This window comes from Aquarana catesbeiana, linkage group LG03 (genome assembly GCF_042186555.1).
Source record: "Aquarana catesbeiana isolate 2022-GZ linkage group LG03, ASM4218655v1, whole genome shotgun sequence".
Taxonomy (NCBI): domain Eukaryota; kingdom Metazoa; phylum Chordata; class Amphibia; order Anura; family Ranidae; genus Aquarana; species Aquarana catesbeiana.
Genome location: NC_133326.1, coordinates 190,662,850 through 190,683,784, shown reverse-complemented (window position 1 = coordinate 190,683,784; position 20,935 = coordinate 190,662,850). Strand labels below are relative to the sequence as shown.

At 44.0% G+C, this 20,935-nt stretch overlaps 1 protein-coding gene across 3 annotated transcripts in view; it reads right to left on the bottom strand.

Moving 5' to 3' along the window:
* The window catches only part of LOC141131876 (pendrin-like), a 148,406-nt gene that overhangs the window by 88,984 nt on the left and 38,487 nt on the right, over positions 1-20,935 (bottom strand). For 2 of the 3 annotated variants that reach the window (XM_073619663.1, XM_073619664.1), the window contains exon 2: positions 1,435-1,586. In XM_073619663.1, coding sequence (XP_073475764.1) covers positions 1,435-1,586 — 152 coding nt within the window. Of the gene's footprint in view, positions 1-1,434; positions 1,587-12,264; positions 12,599-20,935 lie in introns of those variants that run through there. The other variant, XM_073619665.1, reaches the window with a different exon arrangement.

The following is a 20,935-nucleotide window of genomic DNA, read 5'->3' as shown; positions in this document are numbered from 1 at the left end:
TTGGACCAGTGTACAAAGCAAGGTCCATAAAGACATGGATGAGCGAGTTTGGGGTGGAGGAACTTGACTGGCCTGCACAAAGCCCTGACCTCAACTTAACAGAACACTTTGGGATGAATAAGAGCAGAGACTGTGAGCCAGGCCTTCTCATCCAACATCAGCGTCTGACCTCACAAATGCGCTTCTGGAAGAATGGTCAAACATTCCCATAGACACACTCCTAAACCTTGTGGACAGTCTTCCCAGAAGAGTTGAAGCTGTTATAGCTGCAAAGAGTGGGCCAACTCAATATTGAACCCTACGGACTAAGACTGGGATGCATTAAAGTTCATGTGCGTGTAAAGGCAGGTGTGCCAATACTTTTGACAATACAGTGTATGTTTCCAATTTGAATAAGGCTTATGCTAGTAAGGTTGCCTTTATGTAAAATTCTCACCAACTCACAGACAAATACAGCGTGTCACTTCTGGATTTTCATTCAGATTCCATACTCATTGTTTCTGTCCAGCCATGGGTAATGACAAGGAAAGCATAACAGGGACATCTAAAGTGTAATAGGATTGATGGCTACCTTAGAGATCCTATCAGGATATCCTTAGTTAATCATTATATCCATTCATGAATAAGACTGGTGTACTGTAGAAAAGTATGTGAAATCTATGTATGAGTCGCCAACAGTCCAACAGTAGAGTGATTTTTTAAATGCTTAAATTATATGTGAACCCCCTCCTTTTAAAACAGTTAATTACATTTAAAATAGAAGTAAAAGGCAAAATGTTTTGTGTTTGTTTTCTTTTCTTTTTTTGTTGTTTTTGTTGTTTAGCTAGAGATGGAGGCTGTAGGGGGAGAATGTTAGCAGGAGGCAGAGAAACAGCAGGACAGCGATCTTCCCAATGAAGAGCTGTGCAGGGAGTTGTGCCAGCACAAGTCTAACCACTGGAGTACAGGCAGACTGTGCTCCCAAGTAGAATGCAAAGAAGGAAACTGACCAGGCTGGGATGGATATGCTTCCATGCCTAGCGTGGTCAGTTTGAAATAGGAAAGCAGGGGGACTGACAGGAACACCAGGTATTTTACACAAAGGAAGCAATGCAAAGAGAACAGAATACTTTTTCATACAAGTACTGTACATGGTATTACAGACACATATCAAAAACACAAAATGTTGGGGTAACACATTTTAAAGTGGTATTAAACCTCCTTTTTTTAAATTGCTATCAGGTAGGGCTTTAATGACAGAAGAGACCCTATCGATCACATTGACATGTATCATGGTAGGAAGGAAAGCACACACTGGGATCAATACCAGTATAAATGTCCACATCACCTATCTGGATTTGTAGATAAACTGTCTCCTCACAATTAGAAATTGTAAATAAGCACAATGGATCTGTTTTCTTTCTAAATGCACAGATTATGTGAAATATTACCCACCTGCAGCTGTCTTTCAGTCTTTTTGGAATACTTTTCCTTATAGTTTCTTTTTTTTCATTTTCTTGCTGGAAGTTGAGTTCGGAGTAAATTGATCGAGATACAAGATACTCATCATATGCAAGAAGAGGCACATCCATCCTTTCTGTTGTTATCTGATAATCAGAGGGAACAATTCAATAGTTACTGAGAAGATAATTGACGCAACACAGCAATGTGTCCTTATAAACTAGGATGTCATCTCCTTCTTGTACAGCAATGATCTCCAAACTACGGCCCGGGGGTCAGATGGGGCATTTTGCTTGCTTTTATCTGGCCCTTGGGGCATTATTCCCTCATCTGTGAGCAACAGTGGGGCATAGTTCCTCCCACTGACACCAATGATGGAGCACTAATCCTCCCATTGACACCAATGATGGGGCACTATTCCTCTCACTGACACCAATGATGGAGCACTAATCCTCCCATTGACACCAATGATGGGGCACTATTCCTCTCACTGACACCAATGATGGGGCACTAATCCTCCCACTGACACCAATGATGGGGCACTAATCCTCCCACTGACACCAATGATGGGGCACTAATCCTCCCACTGACACCAATGATGGGGCACTAATCCTCCCACTGACACCAGTGATGGGGCACTATTCCTCCCACTGACACCAATGATGGGGCACTATTCCTCCCACTGACACCAATGATGGGGCACTATTCCTCCCACTGACACCAATGATGGGGCACTATTCCTCCCACTGACACCAATGATGGGGCACTATTCCTCCCACTGACACCAACACCAATGATGGGGCACTATTCCTCCCACTGACACCAATGATGGGGCACGATTCCTTCCACTGACACCAATGATGGGGCACTATTCCTCCCACTGACACCAATGATGGGGCACTATACCTTCCACTAATACCAACAAGGGGACACTGTTTACTCCCACTGACACCGGGACATTTTCTATTCATGCTGACCACAGTCTGACCCCCCTAAAGTATGAAGGACAGTAAACAGGCCCTTTGCTTAAAAAGTTTAGAGACCCCTGACTTATAGCAAGTTTTCAGTTAAAGGACTACTAGTCCAGAAAGTATCAGCTGGAAGTGGTAAATAACAGTAGTAATAAAAGGCACAAGACAGATCAAAGCATATACCCCTATTATTTATTGTACTACAAACTTGACAGATGTTTTCACACTTTTTTACATTATGCAAAAAGTTTGTGTTCAAAAGTAGAAGTGAGGGCTGATTTACACCAGATGCTTGACTGAAGGGATTTCTCTCACTTTTTGTTGTGGATAAGGGTTATAACTCTTCTTTACCTTATCCAAAAAGGAAAAATATATTTTGCCTTCAGTTCAATTCGGCCTATAAAGTGGGGAAGGGTTAGACTGTCTGGTGTTTACTGCTGCCTGGAAACCCATTAGGAAGATTCTTTTTTTTTTGTAGAGTGAGGAAGGGTTAGAACCTCTGTTTTGTTTTGTGTTTGCTGTCCTTGTTGGGGAGATTCCTCTGACTTCTTGCATGATCACTGGACTAAAAAGTGACTCCCAAGGTGGATGCAGGCAGTAAATATAACAAAGGTTGTAACTTTCCAACACTCTACTTAAAGTGGTTTTAAACTCCTCAAAGGCATAATGAGCTAGTATGCTTTGCTAGCTCATTATGAAATACTTACCTTAGGTCGAAGCTGTTGCAGCGGTCCCCACACACCACTGTGACCAGCAACATGTCTCCCTGAGTTATTTCTGGGTTCATGGGCTCCAGCGCTGTGATTGCCCGGAGCCGCGATGATGTCACTCTCGTGCATGCGTGTGGGAGCCGCCGGTCATGGCACAGTTCCTGAAGAAACGGCACAAGCGAGCCGTTTCTTCAGTGCGCATGTGCCAATGACGTCAGCATATGTGGATACAGGGGATATCTCCTAAACTGTGCAAGTTTAGGAGATATTCACGGTACCTACAGGTAAGCCTTGTTATAGGCTCACCTGTAGGTAAAAATGGTGTAACAAGGTTTACAACCACTTTAAAACACACCATTGTTTCCGCCAGAGAGAAACTCCTTTTCAGGGTGGTCGGACAACAGTTGAAGGATCGGTCTCTGACACAAAAACAGACACCACATCATCCTCAAGGGCCCCTGCAATTAGAAAATGCTGCAACATTCATCTAGAGGTATCTCTATTAATTAATTATTGTGGTCATTGGGAGGAATCTTCTTCTTCTGCCTCATGTACATTACAGCTGGTAAATAGATGTTTAGGAGCATTTGGGTGTTTTTTTTCAGCAGCCCCACAATGTTATCTTATGGGTACATGTACACTCAGGCGTTTACAAGACCCCTTTCACACTGAGGCGCTTTACAGGCGCTACAGCGCTAAAAATAGTGCATGCATAGCGCCTGTAAAGCGCCGCTCCTGTCTCTCCAGTGTGCCCGAGGGCTTTCACACTGGAGCGGTGCGCTGGCAGGACGGTAAAAAAACTCCTGCAAGCAGCATTTTTGGAGCACTGTATACACCGCTCCTTCACCGCTCCTGCCCATTGAACTGAGCAGGCACCACTGCCGAACCACCGGCAAAGCGCCATTTTGCAGGTCGTTTTAACCTGTTTTCAGCTGCTACCGGGGGTTAAAAGCACCGCGCTATCAGACGAAAACCCCCGCAAAAACGATGGTAAAGCGCCGCTAAAAATAGCGGCACTTTACCGCTGATGCCCCAGTGTGAAAGGGGCCTAATAGTTTAGAAGCAGTTGAGGTTAGAAGCATTTTTTTTTAACCCCTTCCCGCCAACCGTACGCAGATGTGCGTACTTGGCTTTTCCGGGGGTTATACAGGCATCATCCCGGTACTGTTGTTTAGAGCCAGCGATTGGCTATCAGAGTATAACAACCGATGCGGCTAAAAGCCGCTCGGCTGTTATACCAGAGGAGCGGGAGGGGACATCCCCCCTCCCGCCGCTCTTACCGGCCCTCCCGTGCGATCGGGAGGCCCGGTGTCCAATCGGCTGCCTTCGGTAGCTGGGGGCGGGCTGTAACGAAGCTGTGGGTGGCTTCGTTCCAGCTTTCTCATTGTAAACGCGGAAGCGACATCATGACGTCACACCGTCACTTCCCATTTACTCGGCTGCCAATGGCGCCGGTTTTAAAAAAACATACAGTGTTCAGAATCGCCGTTTTTGGCGATCTGAATATTTTGAAGTGCAAAGTTAGACCCCCGATCCCTCCATAAAAAGTACCTGTCACCACCTATTACTGTCACAAGGGATGTTTACATTCCTTGTGACAGCAATAAAAGTAAAAAAAAATTTTTTTTGAAACATAATTTTAAGTATAAAAATAAATAAAATTAAAAAAAATTTTTATAGCGCCCCCGTCCCCGTGAGCTCGCGCAGCGAAGAAAACGCATATGGTAGTCGCGCCCGCATATGTAAACGGTATTCAAATCACACATGTGAGATATCGCCGCGATCGTCAGAGTGAGAGCAATAATTCTAGCCCTAGACCTCCTCTGTAACTCAAACCTGGTAACCGTAAAAAAAATGTAAGGCTTAGTCATGAAAGGGTTAAAGCAGAAAATGCTTGTAACAGTGTGTAAACGCATCTTCAATGGGCGTTTTCAATGAGGAAAATTTTCTGAACATTTTCAGTGTGGAAAAAAAACGGACTTTCCAGAACCCATGTTGTTGACTTCAAGGAGGGAGGGAGAGACAGAGAGGGAGAGATTTTTCCTGCATTGTGGGCATTTGGGAGAGTCTACTGAGGTTATCTGTAAAAAGATGCTTCTAAATGCAGCACGAAAAAGTGTCAAAACGCCATATCCAACGATAACATACCTAAATTTGAGAAAATTTGGAGTCCTTGGGTGACCCACTTTCTTTCTTCTAATTTTGACACTTCTTTACTAAGACCTTGGTAACTATATAACTTTGTTTTGAATAGCTGATAAAAAGATACTATGTACATATTGTTACTAAGAAATCCCCGGAAAACTCTACTAATCCAGCCTTTTTTTTTTTCTTCTTCTTATCTTTACTTTCCTTGAATTCTTTTCTTTTCTCCTTATTCTATCCTGTCTTCTCCTATTTATTTTTACATAACCAAATGGTAGCGAAACATTCACTTTTATAATGTTCAATTATAATACAATAATAGATAGTAAGCTCTAATGTCCTATTATAAATAACTGAATCTCATAGTAATTAATATTATTTATTACATATTACTCAAAGTTAAAAGTTTAACAACTTTTTCATTTTTTGTTGCTCTTGATTATATAATTGTTAAAATTGATTGTAACACCTTAGTCTTTCTAAAACATATAGCCTTTCATTGCTTGTAACTACAAGAAATACTAATATCTGATATGTAAATTAAACTAATGCTACCATTTAATGTAATCAATATTTTGTACCAATGTTTATATTTTCAAAATCAATAAATAAAATTTGACAAGAAAAAGTGTCAAAACAGACACTTTTAACCGTCGGTAAGGCCTCATGTACACTGCTGCTGGTAAATGGACGTTTAGGAACAGTTGGGCGCTTTTTTTTTTCAGCTGCCCCTGATTTCTCCTCTGTTATCTTATCAGTACATATACACAGGGTCCTTTATAGTCATTTCTAGGTAGTTGAGTTTAGAAGCTTTTTTGGAACGCAAAAAAACACGTTCAGGACGGATGTTCAGAGGTATTTGAAACACCAAATGCCTGTAACAGCTTTTAAACGCTGTAACTCAAGTTTAGCCGCGTTTCGTTTACAGGCGTTTTACATTTTTTGCCTATTTAAAAAAAAAAAAAATCTTTTTTTAAAAAGTGCTTCTAAATACAAATGTGGCAAAACGGACGTTTTAAACGTGGGTTACTATCTGTCAAGTTAAATCGTACAGGAGAGGTTGTAAAAACGTCCTGTGCACATAAAGCCCTACAGTTCACTAAAACAATCATGGCCAGTGGTTACGTATCTAAGAGGAAGAAACTGCTCAAGGAAACCCTAATAAACTCTTATGGAAAATGGCTGGTTTCATTCCTCTTTTCCTTTAAGCAGTTCCTGGAATGGTGTGGGGGTGTGGGGGTGTGGGGGTGTAGGGGGGGGGGCAGGGATGTAATTTGTATGCAACTCCATGCATTAAAATTCATGTGTAGTGTATTATAGATGCACTTGTTTCAAACTGAACTAAGGATGCAGCAAGCAAGATTTTTTTTTTTAAATGCACCATTTGTAATTTTGTCTCTTTAGGATTTGGTCTTTATATTTATTATAACTTTAGATTTTTGTATGGTTGTTTGAAATGGATAAAAAGGTCTTTAAAAAAAAGTGCATAGATGAGTTCTGTATTATCTGCATAATGGTGAATTTTAATCCTTGATGCAGTTACACTAATGCCCTGTACACACAATAGGATTTTCAGTATAAATTAAGAGACGAAAGCTATTGGCTACTGCCCTGTTTATAGTCCCGACACATGTGTTTTACGTCACCGTGTTCAGAACGATCGGATTTTCTGACAACTTTGTGTGACCGTGTGCTATTTTTTTAGATACGGCACTGCGTTACTTTAACTGACAACTGGGCGGTCGTGCAAAACTGTATCCAAATAAAAGTTATGTCCTTTTTTCTTCAAAAATGTAGCTTTCTTTTGGTGGTATTTGATCACCTCTGCGTTTTTTGGGGTTTTTTTGCGCTATAAACATTTCAATTTTGAAAAAGAATTTTCGAAAGCCCACACACGATCGGAATATTCGATGGATTGATTTCATCGGACATTTTCTGCCGGAAAGTCCGGTCGTGTGTACGCGGCAATACAGTGATCAGTGCTAAAAATATGCACTTTACTAATGACACTGGCAAGGAAGGGGTTAACTGTGTGTCTAGCCAGTGGGTTTTTTTTAGTGTGTGGGAGGTGCTTTTACTAGGGGAAGTCATGGATACAAGTCCCTGCTTTGCAGGAACACAGGATCCATGCCTTCCTCCCTGACAGAATGGCAAGCTGCCTTGTTTACATAGGCAGACTGCCATTCTGCCTTTGTACCGAATGATCGGCGGGTGCCAGCGAACATAGAGTCCGTGGTACCCACCCATCGGCTCCCGCTGGAGCGAGCCACCGGCAGCATGCATTCGTGGCTGCTACCTGAAAGTGCAGGATCATGTATATATACACGTGATCCTGTGCACAGCAGCCACCCTGAAGCAGTAAAACTGCTATAGGGCGGTCTGCAAGTGGTTAAAAATTATGTTTTTGTCTTGTCCCCACTGGAGAGGTCTCCCATCCCGACAGGAAAAGTGAGGATAATCTCCCCAATAGCGACACAATCAGAAATACAAACCTGACAGGGGTGCTTATCTTTCCCCAATTCTACCAAAAAATAATATATAGCGTTTTGCCTATAACAGGGCTTTTAGCCCCCATTCACACCAGTGCAACTTGTCATGCGGTTTGATATGTCAAAATCACATGACAAGTCGCACCCTACTGTCGCCAATGGAACTGTTCAAATTGGTGCGACTCCAACTTTGCTGTGCTGCACCGATTTTAAAAAAGGTTTTTGCACTACTTTTTGCGATTTCAGGTTCGACTTACATAGACATCTGTGCGTGTAGTTGCACAAATGTCAGCCAAGTCGCACCTGAAGTTGCACTGACCTGCTGCTTTGAAATTGTGCGATTTCAAGGAAAGTCGCATGATTTCAAAGTCGGATTCAGGGTGAATGGAGCTTTATGGGCATTAAAATATATCTAAAGCACAGAAGTGTAAATGGTTTCCTGGCCTTTTCAGCATCTGGGGCAGTTTATTCTTAATGAAATATTGGCTGCTAGAAAGTACGTCGTTACCAGTTAATGTTCCTTGAAAGATTTATAGGCTTAGAATGACCTGCCGGTGCCAGAGATTTCAGGAGTCTCATGCAGTATTACAAAGGTAGAAAGTGCTGTTAACAACTTTTTATTGTTTTCAAAGTATTCCAAGTGGTATTAACATAATAATCAACTTGATAAGAGTTCATGAATGAAGCTCCTTTCTTATTTTTTTACTTTTCTCTGAATCCCGCAAGGACAACCACCACATACAGTATATCAGCGGCAGGGCTGTTACCCGGACCTTTGAAGGGCACAGGAAAAAATCCATCCATTGCTTTAGCAGTGCCCCATACAGATGTGCTATGGGGTCAATTCACTAAAGGACTCCGCATGTGCTATGACAGTCACGTGACTCAATTTTTGAAAACAATGCATGAGATAATAAGAGAGTCAATTTATCAAATTAAAATATCAAATGTGAGGTAAATACCGCAAAAAAATGAGATAAATCGTTAAAGGGATAGATCACCTTTACCATAAAACTGTGTAGCTCTGACTAAAGTTGAATAAAGCCCTTGCTATAGATGTAGGCCATTTACATACCTTATGAAGCCTGACTGGAATACTCCCAGGATGTTTCTACTCTAAGTTGTCTTTTCATAAGTTATGTAAATGGCCTACACTTATAGCAAGGGTATTATTCATCTTTAGTCAGAGCTGCTCAGTTTGTTTTAAAGTACAAACATCCCTTACCTAAATCGGCAGTTTTTTTGTAAAGGTGAACTATGCTTTTAGCCCGGGTTCACACTGTAGCAATGTCAGACATCACATGTGATTCACACCAGCAGTGCGCTGCCGATCACATGCGATGTCTGTGCAGTTTTTAATGCAAATCCAATGCAAGTTCCGCCATGTATGGCTGAACTCGCATTGGATTTGCATTAAAAAAAAAAAAAAAAAAAAAGGTGCAGGGACTTTTTTTCCCCGCATGCGAATCCACAATTCGCACACTGCGATCTGTGAACCGATCTGGGGGTGTCATTAACATTAACATTGTATTGACACCCACAGCAGTTCACAGAAGGCAGTGTGAATTGCCTGCGGGAGAGATGCCATGGAATTGCACTGGTTCCTGCATCATTATAGTGTGCACGCAGGCTTAAAGTCAATTCACTAAAGAGCACACATCCGTTATTTATGGCCTGACAGTAAGCAGTCGGTATTTTAGCAAAGTACAAAATAACAATGAGGGGAACTCAGCATCGGCCAGTACGTTAAAAGTATTCAATGTATCAGTGTGAAAATGTTCTTTTCCAAGCCCGGGAATAAAAATAAATTGTAACATTTCACCAGTGGGAGATCGCTCCATGAATGAAAGGAGTATTTTCACAGTTTAATAATATGTTCTGTGTGCATTTATTTACAGAGCTATCTTCCTCTGGTGCAGTGTTAGCATGTAAAAAAAAAAAAAAAAATACAAAAACATAAACATTAAAACGCATTAGGTAAATAATTCTCTTTTTTTTTGTGAATTGACTACTTTTGAGGTAAATACCGCATGAGTTGTTTTAACTCCAAAATGTATGGGGTATTTATCGCGTCAGCCATTAGCGGTAAAACGCCGCTTGTTTTAGTGGCGCTTTACCGTTGTGTAAGCCGCACTTTTGCTCCGCTTTTCGACCGCTAGCGGGGCGCTTTTAACCCCAAAGAAGGGGTTAGAAACGCCCGTGTTGCGGCAATTCTGAAGCACTTTTCAGGCGCTTTGGAAGCGCTGCCCATTCATTTCAAATGGACAGGGCGTTTTTGGGTGCACTGTATACAGAGCTCGCAAACCGCCCCAAAGATGCTGCTTGCAGGACTTTTCCTAATTTTCCCAGGTGTACAAAGAAAATTACATTTCTGTCCTGACTTGCAAGTCATCGCACAGGCTCACAAAACTAAAGAAAACATTAAAAAAGTAAATATGGGGCCGCCATTTCTGCTTGTCCCTGCGTTAAATGCTAGTTTACCAAATCATCCTGATTCATTGGCTTTAAGGCTAGGTTCACACTTATGCGAATTGGATGCAGATATTTGTCCACATCCAATTCGCATGACAGGAGAGTGTACCTGGCTCTCTATGGAGTCGGTTCACACATCTCCTGGATGGCTGCAGAGCGGATTGCACAGAGGTCCTGTGCGTCTTTGGCTCTGTTCCGGGTCTGAATTCAGCCCAAAATTCAACCTGATTTGTCCCTGAAACAGAGAACAGGGATGCACTGGACCCTCTGCTGTGAGCCGCATCCGAATAAAGTGTGAACCCAGCAACTTTGAGTCACTGACCTGGAAGGAATATCCAGAAACTTTACTAGTTGCTTGCCTTTTGCAGCTCACTGACTCAGAGAAGGACTGAAGCAAGACGCACCCAGCAGCTAGAATTCTCAGAACTACACCCGTTTTCATATCTCAGTACAGGTTTTGTTTCATAGAAACATGAATTCACATACAGAATTGTAGGCTTCATAAGGACCATAAAAACCATTACAGTGACAAGCTATTAAATCCTCACATTTCTATGGGGACACTTTATAGGGAGGAACTTGCTCCTGGGTAACTTTGGTAGACTGACAAAAGCATTTTAACTGTCTACCTATTAAAAACTGTCCTATAAATATGATATATACACACATACACACCCATATACAATCATATGTAAAGGTTTGGGCTTTTATGATCTTCTTAGTGAAAAGAAGCTAATGGCTAGTACACATGATCCGAAAATCTGACAAAAAAATACCACTTTCGGCGCAATCGTATGATAATCGGATCGTTAGTACAGAGCTTTCGAGAGACGAACATGACAATTCATCTGATATTATTTGATCAGACAAGCACGGAAATCTTCCTCGTACAACACCAGATCATATGATTTTCTTTTAGTCAGTAGAGTTGTCGTCTGAAAATACAATACAAATACATAACACATGACATCACTTCTCATTTTTTTTTCTGTCATACGAGAAATTGTGACTTTAGTAACCTATTCAATTTCTACTTGCAAGGAAAGAGGCACCTCTGAATATGTATCAATATAACGTTTATTACAAAAAGCAATATCCACTCACATGAAAGACTGCAAATTTGCGTTCAAGCACATCTCTGGACTGGAAGAGAGGAGGGGGACTGCAGGTCTCAGCAAGTCCAGTAAGGATGGTGTGAGGTGGTGGGGCACAACAGTTTCTCCTTAAACTCGTCCAAGTAGTCCAAGTAGAGATGAAGTGATGAAGTCACTGGTGAGATCGTCAGGCCAGGTACTCGATCTCACCAGTGACTTCATCTCTACTTGGTGTGCTACTTGGATGAGTTTAAGGAGAAACCGCTGTGCCCCAACACCTCACACCATCCTTACTGGACTTGCAGTCCCCCTCCTCTCTTCCAGTCCAGAGATGTGCTTGAACGCAGATTTGCAGTCTTTCATGTGAGTGGATATTGTTTTTTGTAATAAACGTTATATTGATACATATTCAGAGGCGCCCCTTTCCTTGTTTCTTCTCAGTTTTTTTTGGACCTTGCTTCTGGTCTTCTTGGTGGCAGCCCTGACAGACTCGCATATATCATTTCCATTCTTGCCCCCCTGGACTATTAAGGAACATTTTATGGAGGCATTGTTGCATTGCGCCTGTTTTACTTGTTAAACAATTTCTACTTGCGACTATTAAGCGAAAAAAGTCATACGATCTGTCGTGCATGTGTCGGCATGTGGAAAAGCCTGGGCATCCTGCCAGTTGCTGACACCCATGCTGGTAAGATCCTAGCCTCCAAACAGATATATAGCCAGTTTAAAATCTGCCACCAATTTCCCACGAAATTGAAACATTTATTTTCTCACTACAGTAACTTCAAATTATTCCATGCAAGTTCAAAACATTTGCAGGCTGGTTAATGTCTTGATTCATTTTCTAAAATTCAGTATATACAAGAAGGATAATACGCAATATTGATTAACGTAAAAAATTTCCATTACAACCACATAAGCCACATAATAGAAATGTTGGTACCTGCAGGTTGTCGTCCCCTTCCAGCAATAAAAGGAAGAATCTGGCACAGCAATGTATAGGAATCAGAATATATAGACCCTGTAGCTCGGGGGAAGCTGTGATTTGGGTAAAACCAGTTGACGTGAGAATGAACCTGCTAGCTGACACATGCATACTGATCCTCGGAGATTTCATCCATGCTAGTTAATCTTTCAGTCATTAATGTCAGGCCATGTGTGTGTAAGAGCAGTAGCTACACTTTCCATAGGAAACAAACCTGCTGCAATGTCATGTTCTTATAATGCCATTGTGTATTCAGCTATTTCTATATAATATATACAGAGCAAAATATAATAATGCCAAATTCCTTTTTTTATGACAATTAAATACATCTAAGCTTCTTTGCATATTTATTTTTCCTAATTGTACTACTGACATACTACAATTGCCTTCCTCATTCAGTGACGTGATAAAGCTGTTGAAAGGAAGTGCGATCAGTTGCTAAGGGTTGTGTCATGGTAAATCCAAAAAGAGAGTGTAGGTTTGTAGAGAATATACATTATTTTTCTTTTGCTTTTTGTCATAATCAAAACAATCAGTTTTTTTTCATGATTAACCACTTCAGCCCTGGAAGATTTTACCCCCTTCCTGACCAGAGGACTTTTTGCTATTCAGCACTGCGTCGCTTTAACTGACAATTATGCGGTCGTGCGATGTTGCACCCAAACAAAATTGAAGCCCTTTTTTTCCCACAAATAGAGCTTTCTTTTGGTGGTATTTGATCACCCCTGTGGTTATTTTTTACGCTATAAACAAAATAAAATTTTGAAGAAAAAACAATATTTTTTACTATTTGTTATAATAAATATCCCCCAAAAATATAAACAATTATATATAAACTATAAAAAATATAAACAATTTTTTCCTCAGTATAGGCCGATATGTATTCTTCTACATATTTTTGGTAAAAAAAAAAAAAAGCATATATTGATTGGTTTGCGCAAAAGTTATCACGTCTACAAAATAGGGGATTTTTATTATTCATTTTTTTTTTTTAACCACTTCACGACTGCTCACTGTATATATACGTCATTTTTTTAAAGATGGATATCTCGGTAACGGCAGCAGCTGCTGCCACAACCGATATATCCATCTTTACAGCGAGCGGTTCTGTACACGATAATGGTGGTCTCAGCGGCGGGTCCGCCGCGAGATCACCGTTATCGGCGGCGGGAGAGGTGCCACTCCCGCCGCTCTCCCGCACCCTCCGCCGCTTACCGGAGCCGTCGGTAGCGGCGGAGGAGATCGGGACCTGTCACCGCTGAGGTACTGAGACGAGTGAGGCCAAGATGGCCCCCACCCGTCTCTATACCATGTGACGGCCGGAGCGACGTCATTACGACGGCTCCGCCCACTTCTCTTAAAGGCACAATTTTTTTTGTGTCATTTTTTTTAAACGACTTTTTTTTTTTTTTTTTTCTTTTTTTTGCATTTTAGTCTAAATATGAGATCTGAGGACTTTTTGACCCCAGATCTCATATTTAAGAGGTCCTGTCATGCTTTTTTCTATTACAAGGGATGTTTACATTCCTTGTAATAGGAATAAAAGTGATCCAAATTTTTTTTTTTTTAAAACAGTGAAAAAATAAATAAAATAAAGTAAAATAAATAATAAAAAAAAAAAAAAAAAAAATTTAAAGCGCCCTGTCCCGACGAGCTCGCGCACAGAAGCGAACGCATACGTGAGTAGCGCCCGCATATGAAAACGGTGGTCAAACCACACATGTGAGGTATCGCCGCGACCGGTATTGCGAGAGCAATAATTCTAGCCCTAGACCTCCTCTGTAACTCCAAACATGCAACCTGTAGAATTTTTTTAAACGTCGCCTATGGAGATTTTTAAGGGTAAAAGTTTGACGCTATTCCACGAGCGGGCGCAATTTTGAAGCGTGACATGTTGGGTATCAATTTACTTGGCATAACATTATCTTTCAGAATATAAAAAAAAATTGGGCTAACTTTACTGTTGTCTTATTTTTTTATTCAAAAAAGTGATTTTTTTCCAAAAAAAGTGCGCTTATAAGACCGCTGCGCAAATACGGTGCAAAAAAAAGTATTGCAATGACCGCCATTTTATTCTCTAGGGTGTTAGAAAAAAAACAATATATAATGTTTGGGGGTTCTAAGTAATTTTCTAGCAAAAAAACCTGTTTTAAACATGTAAACACCTAAAATCCAAAACGAGGCTGGTCTTTAAGTGGTTAATTAGTAATGGCAGCGATCTACGATTTTTATCGTGACTGCGACATTATGGCGGACACATCGGTCACACTTTTGACACTATTTTGGGACCATTGTCATTTATACAGCAATCAGTGCTATGTAAATGACACTTGCAGGGAAGGGGTTAAACACTCGGGGTGGCGATCAAGGGGTTAAGTGTGTCCTAGGGAGTGATTGTAACTGTGGGGGGGGGGTGGGCTACAACTCACATGAGAGCGATCACTGCTCCCGATGACAGGGAGCAGTGAACTCTGTCATGACACTAGGCAGAACGGGGAAATGCCTTGTTTATATAGGCATCTCCCCGTTCTGAGGCCCTGTGACACAATCGCCGGGACACCGTTCCGCGGGCACGGTCACGCTGTCCGATAGCCCCAATTAAATGGGGCGTACAGGTACGCCCATTTGCCTACAGCTGCCATTGTGCCGACGTATATTGGCGTGCGGCGGTCGGCAAGTGGTTAAGCAAGGACAAGGTTAAAGTGATTTTAAATGAGAAGTCCAGCCTGAGCTTGTTTAGCTGGGCTTCTCCTAAGAGCCCATTCACACAGGGGCAACTTTGGATCCGACTTCAAGTCGCCCCAAGTCGCCCCTAGTCGCCTCAAGTCGCGCTACACGAAAAAATCAATGTAAGTGAATGGATCTGTCTTAATGCACACTACTGCAGTCGTTCTGACTTCAGAAAAGGTTCCTGTACTACTTCAATCCGACTTGAAGGCAACTTGTACCCATTGATTTCAATGGAAGTTGCCTCCAAGTCTGATCACTGTTCATACTGAGGCAACTTTACAGGAAGCAGAAAAGAAACAAAGTAATTTCCTCCACTAAACAGCCAGCCCCCTCCTTCTCACACACAGCTGATAAGCTCTGATTGGCCACTTGTAAAGTTCCTGTCCTGGAGGCGACTTCAAGTTGTGTTGTAAGTTGCCCCAAGTCGTGCTGTGATTCATACTCAAGTCGTGTCCAAGTTGCCTCCCAAAAGTCGTGCTGGAAGTCGTGTTGCCCCTGTGTGAATGGGCTCTAAGGGTCACAGGAGTGCAATTCGTTTTGCAATCCTGTGGCCTGTTTTCAGCAGAGAGCAGTCTGAAGTCCGCTGTCTGCTGACATCACACAGATCAGTCCAGGCACCGCATCATCCCCACTCTGGGAGTCTGGATCCACCAGGTGATGGACTGATGGCGGCCTGGACTGATGGCCGTCTCAGCCTCTCAGCAAGGTGTTGAGAGCCTGAGACAGCCTCTCCCCACCCCTCCACAGCTCAGCGCTCCAATGAGTGTGGAGGAGCAGAGAGGAGAGCTGCTGATTGACAGTCAGCAGCTCTCTGCTTGGGGAGCTGTGAGAACTGAGTCATCGGCGATGTTCGGTGGCTCGGTTCTCAGTGCAGAGGCGGCGGGGGACAGATGCAGCACCGGACTGATGCTGCATCCACCTAGGTAATTGTGATTATGGGAAAAAGAAACATTCACATACTTCTCTTTTAAAGAGAAAATTTTTTTGTTTTTTGTTTTTTAAATGAGAAACATGCAATAGTTTTGCACAGAGCAGCCCTGATTCTTCTCTTCTTGGGTCCCCGGCTCCTCCTCCCTGCTGAGTGTCCTCATAGCAAGCCGCTTGCTATGTGGGCACTTGTGCAGGCTCACTTTTGAGCTGCTCTGTTCATTGACACACACAGTGTGGCTCTGCCCCGCCCCCATTCCCTGCGCACTAGCCGTGATTGACTGTGATAGACATCAGCAGTAATGACTCCTGCGGTTGTGTCTGAGCCAGTGAAGAAAGAGAAAGAACAGTGATCCTGCTCTCATGCACATTGCTGGATCGACATAGTGCTCAAGTGTAAGGGGGGGCTGGAGGGGGTAGCTGCACACAACGTATTAGAGCTGGTTCACACAGAAGCGGCTTCAATGTCCCCCGACTTTGAAGTCGCCCCGTACAGCGCAACTTCAGCGCGGCTTGCAAAACGACTTCTGTATAGAAATCAATGCAAGCCGCTCTGAAGTCGCCCCAAAGTAGTACAGGAACTTTTTTCTAAGTCAGAGGGACTTGAGCCACTCACTACTATTAGAACAGTTCCATTATACAGAATGGAGCGCAACTTGTCAGGCGGCTAAGTTGTATGGCAGGTTGCCTCTGTGTGAACCGGGTCTTTAGGTAAAACACCTTCTGACTTTTAAAACCATTTGATCCAGGGCAATTTTTTCATTTTTCATACACATTAAAATGAGTGGAAAGCAGACCCTGCAGAATAAAATGGTGTTTGTCACGGAACACCCCACACTCCGCTTGAGTGCTTCCGTCATATACCGCTTCCTAAGTTCTGGAACACGAGTCCAATGGATCTGGCTATAGGAACCCCAAGAACTAGACAACACCAGTCTTGGAGTACATCAGAACTGTCTTTATTTTGAGATCTCACAGACCTTTATACAGCAGGGATGACTCGAAGCTAACCTAATTAACATGACCTAATTTACTACAAAATGTACCCAGACCAGATGACAGTCTTGTGGGCACCGAGCTTCACACATTAATACAATTAACAATACAAACAACAATCTCCCCCCTCCTCAGCCTAGACCATTCGTCTATTAGCCAGGGCTGGTGGCTAATGTGATCAGCTCTCTCAATTAACATAAACACATGTTGATAACACCAGCATCTCCTCACAGGATGTGTCCCAACAGAATGAATCAGTCTTATCAGCAGGGGGCTGCTGGAGGAATCCCCCCTCCCTCTTCAGGGACACAAATATACAGTAAGGAGTCCCCATACAATATATACATGACTGAGTCCGATTAATACAGTTCAGACTGGATTTCTCATTCACCTCAAATGCTAGGGCCCATAATCGGTGGGCAACAGGCTTGCATACAGTCCTCTCCAACATCCTCCGCTCTGGCCATGCCCGTGACATTTCTCCCCTTTCGGCAGGAGACTAACACAGGAGGAGACCCCAGACGGGTTGACTCCGAAGTTAGTCCACAGCTCCAGTCCTCTACTGCCTGTACCCACACAATACCCCAAACAAATCATCCCAAACAGTGCATTACTCACCCAGCCATCCTCTGCCTCTCTCAGAGAACATATCTGCCGCTGGGGAGAGGCCCGGACTGGCTCTTCTCCCTGGAATCCTTTCTGCCGCTGGAGAGAAGACAGGGGGACTGGGCTCACTCCATCCTGCTGTTGGGGATCTGGGCCGACTGCCCAGCATCCCTGGGGTATACAGGTGGGGACTGAAGTCCCATCAACCGACACCAGATCAAGCTGCAGTTGTGAGGTGATGACTGCATTCTCTCCTTGGATCCTGATCTGCAGCTCGCGATAGACTGCAACCTCCTCACCTTGGGCCTCCACAATTGCTGCAGGTGTGGGGCAGAGGTCTTGGACCCTCTGTCTGGTTGCCAGCACTTCTGCTGGGGGTTTGCCAGGTGGTTCCTCCTCTACAGAAACGTCTATTAAATCCCCAGTCTCTGGAATTGGTAAAAGTGTGGGACAGAGGTCTTGGACCCTCTGTTCAGTTACCAGATCTTCAGCTGGAGAAGTTTGTTTTAACTCCATAGATGCTGCTGGCAGAAAATCACATGTCCCTGTCATTGTTGTGGGAGAAAGGCTGACTACCTCTTCTCTCAGGAAGGCTGAAGCCACTGTTGGTGCTGGGCAGAACACAGTGAACTTTGGCCCTGATAGCAGCTCTTCAGCTGGAGGCTCATCAGGTTGTTCTTCCTCAGCAGAAAAGTCTATTAAATCCTCTACCTCTATAACTGGTGTCTGTGGATAGAGGTTCACCATCTCCTGTCCGTGGAACTCAGAAGATGCCATCAGTGCTGGGCAGAGGTTAGCAGAGCTCTGCCCTGTTGTCAGCACTTCAGTTTTGGGGATGGCAATCTCCAGATTTTCCACTGCAGATTCTCTGGCATGCTGCTGGACAGGCACATTCCTCCATCCAAGATCATCCCATGCAGAAACAGGATCATCAAGGTCAGTCAGCACTTGCTGCATCCGCCATAAGACCTCCGCCTCCATAGCTGTGGGGGCAGGTTGGCAAAGCACACTATCGCTCTGCCACATTGCCGACTCTTCAGCCAGGATTTCAGGGTTGTCAGCTGGTATTTCCTGATAGTCCCAGGCAAAGGGAGCCCAGCCCTGGCACTGAGCAATGTCTAGCAGCCGTCTGTAGGCGATCTCTAGCTCCCATTCCTGAACGGCCAGAAACTCCAAATCTTCCTGTGCCCAGTGCACTTCCGAAATGTTCAGTAGCCCTTCTCTGAAATCCATGATTTCGTCCACCCGCCGCTCCAAATCACTCCCAAAGTTAGGGTCCCCTGTCAGCTTCACAAACAACAGTCCCAAGCCGCCGTAGCTTAAGCCTTCCATTGGGCTGTCATCCGCTATCCAGGGACATGCTTGGGATACATGCCACCGGAGGGCTCTGTAGCTCTCATCCAGCTTCATCTCTGCCCAGACCAGCCTGCTTAATTCAGCTGTCTGCTTCTTGTGTGGTTTTTCTCCCAAAAACCGCACCCGCAGTCCGTACTGCGACCAGTACCTTTTCTCGATGGAGGGGAGAACTTTTCCCTGGTGTCGCTGCTCACGGGCTAGCGCTTCCTTCCAGAGTTTGCAGCGAATAGAATCACACCATCCCAGCAGGACCTGCTCCGATACTGGTCCTCTGTGCTGTATCTGCATCTCTCGCAACCTCCTTCTGAATTCCTCATCCATGGCGGCTGGTATCTGTACCTCTCCTCTTCTGCTATCTGGACCTTGGATCCAGATGGAAGTTTGGATGTCCCAGACTTCAGGAAGCTTTCCCGCTGCTTGCCACCAATGTCACGGAACGCCCCACACTCCGCTTGAGTGCTTCCGTCATATACCGCTTCCTAAGTTCTGGAACACGAGTCCAATGGATCTGGCTATAGGAACCCCAAGAACTAGACAACACCAGTCTTGGAGTACATCAGAACTGTCTTTATTTTGAGATCTCACAGACCTTTATACAGCAGGGATGACTCGAAGCTAACCTAATTAACATGACCTAATTTACTACAAAATGTACCCAGACCAGATGACAGTCTTGTGGGCACCGAGCTTCACACATTAATACAATTAACAATACAAACAACAATCTCCCCCCTCCTCAGCCTAGACCATTCGTCTATTAGCCAGGGCTGGTGGCTAATGTGATCAGCTCTCTCAATTAACATAAACACATGTTGATAACACCAGCATCTCCTCACAGGATGTGTCCCAACAGAATGAATCAGTCTTATCAGCAGGGGGCTGCTGGAGGAATCCCCCCTCCCTCTTCAGGGACACAAATATACAGTAAGGAGTCCCCATACAATATATACATGACTGAGTCCGATTAATACAGTTCAGACTGGATTTCTCATTCACCTCAAATGCTAGGGCCCATAATCGGTGGGCAACAGGCTTGCATACAGTCCTCTCCAACATCCTCCGCTCTGGCCATGCCCGTGACATTTCTCCCCTTTCGGCAGGAGACTAACACAGGAGGAGACCCCAGACGGGTTGACTCCGAAGTTAGTCCACAGCTCCAGTCCTCTACTGCCTGTACCCACACAATACCCCAAACAAATCATCCCAAACAGTGCATTACTCACCCAGCCATCCTCTGCCTCTCTCAGAGAACATATCTGCCGCTGGGGAGAGGCCCGGACTGGCTCTTCTCCCTGGAATCCTTTCTGCCGCTGGAGAGAAGACAGGGGGACTGGGCTCACTCCATCCTGCTGTTGGGGATCTGGGCCGACTGCCCAGCATCCCTGGGGTATACAGGTGGGGACTGAAGTCCCATCAACCGACACCAGATCAAGCTGCAGTTGTGAGGTGATGACTGCATTCTCTCCTTGGATCCTGATCTGCAGCTCGCGATAGACTGCAACCTCCTCACCTTGGGCCTCCACAATTGCTGCAGGTGTGGGGCAGAGGTCTTGGACCCTCTGTCTGGTTGCCAGCACTTCTGCTGGGGGTTTGCCAGGTGGTTCCTCCTCTACAGAAACGTCTATTAAATCCCCAGTCTCTGGAATTGGTAAAAGTGTGGGACAGAGGTCTTGGACCCTCTGTTCAGTTACCAGATCTTCAGCTGGAGAAGTTTGTTTTAACTCCATAGATGCTGCTGGCAGAAAATCACATGTCCCTGTCATTGTTGTGGGAGAAAGGCTGACTACCTCTTCTCTCAGGAAGGCTGAAGCCACTGTTGGTGCTGGGCAGAACACAGTGAACTTTGGCCCTGATAGCAGCTCTTCAGCTGGAGGCTCATCAGGTTGTTCTTCCTCAGCAGAAAAGTCTATTAAATCCTCTACCTCTATAACTGGTGTCTGTGGATAGAGGTTCACCATCTCCTGTCCGTGGAACTCAGAAGATGCCATCAGTGCTGGGCAGAGGTTAGCAGAGC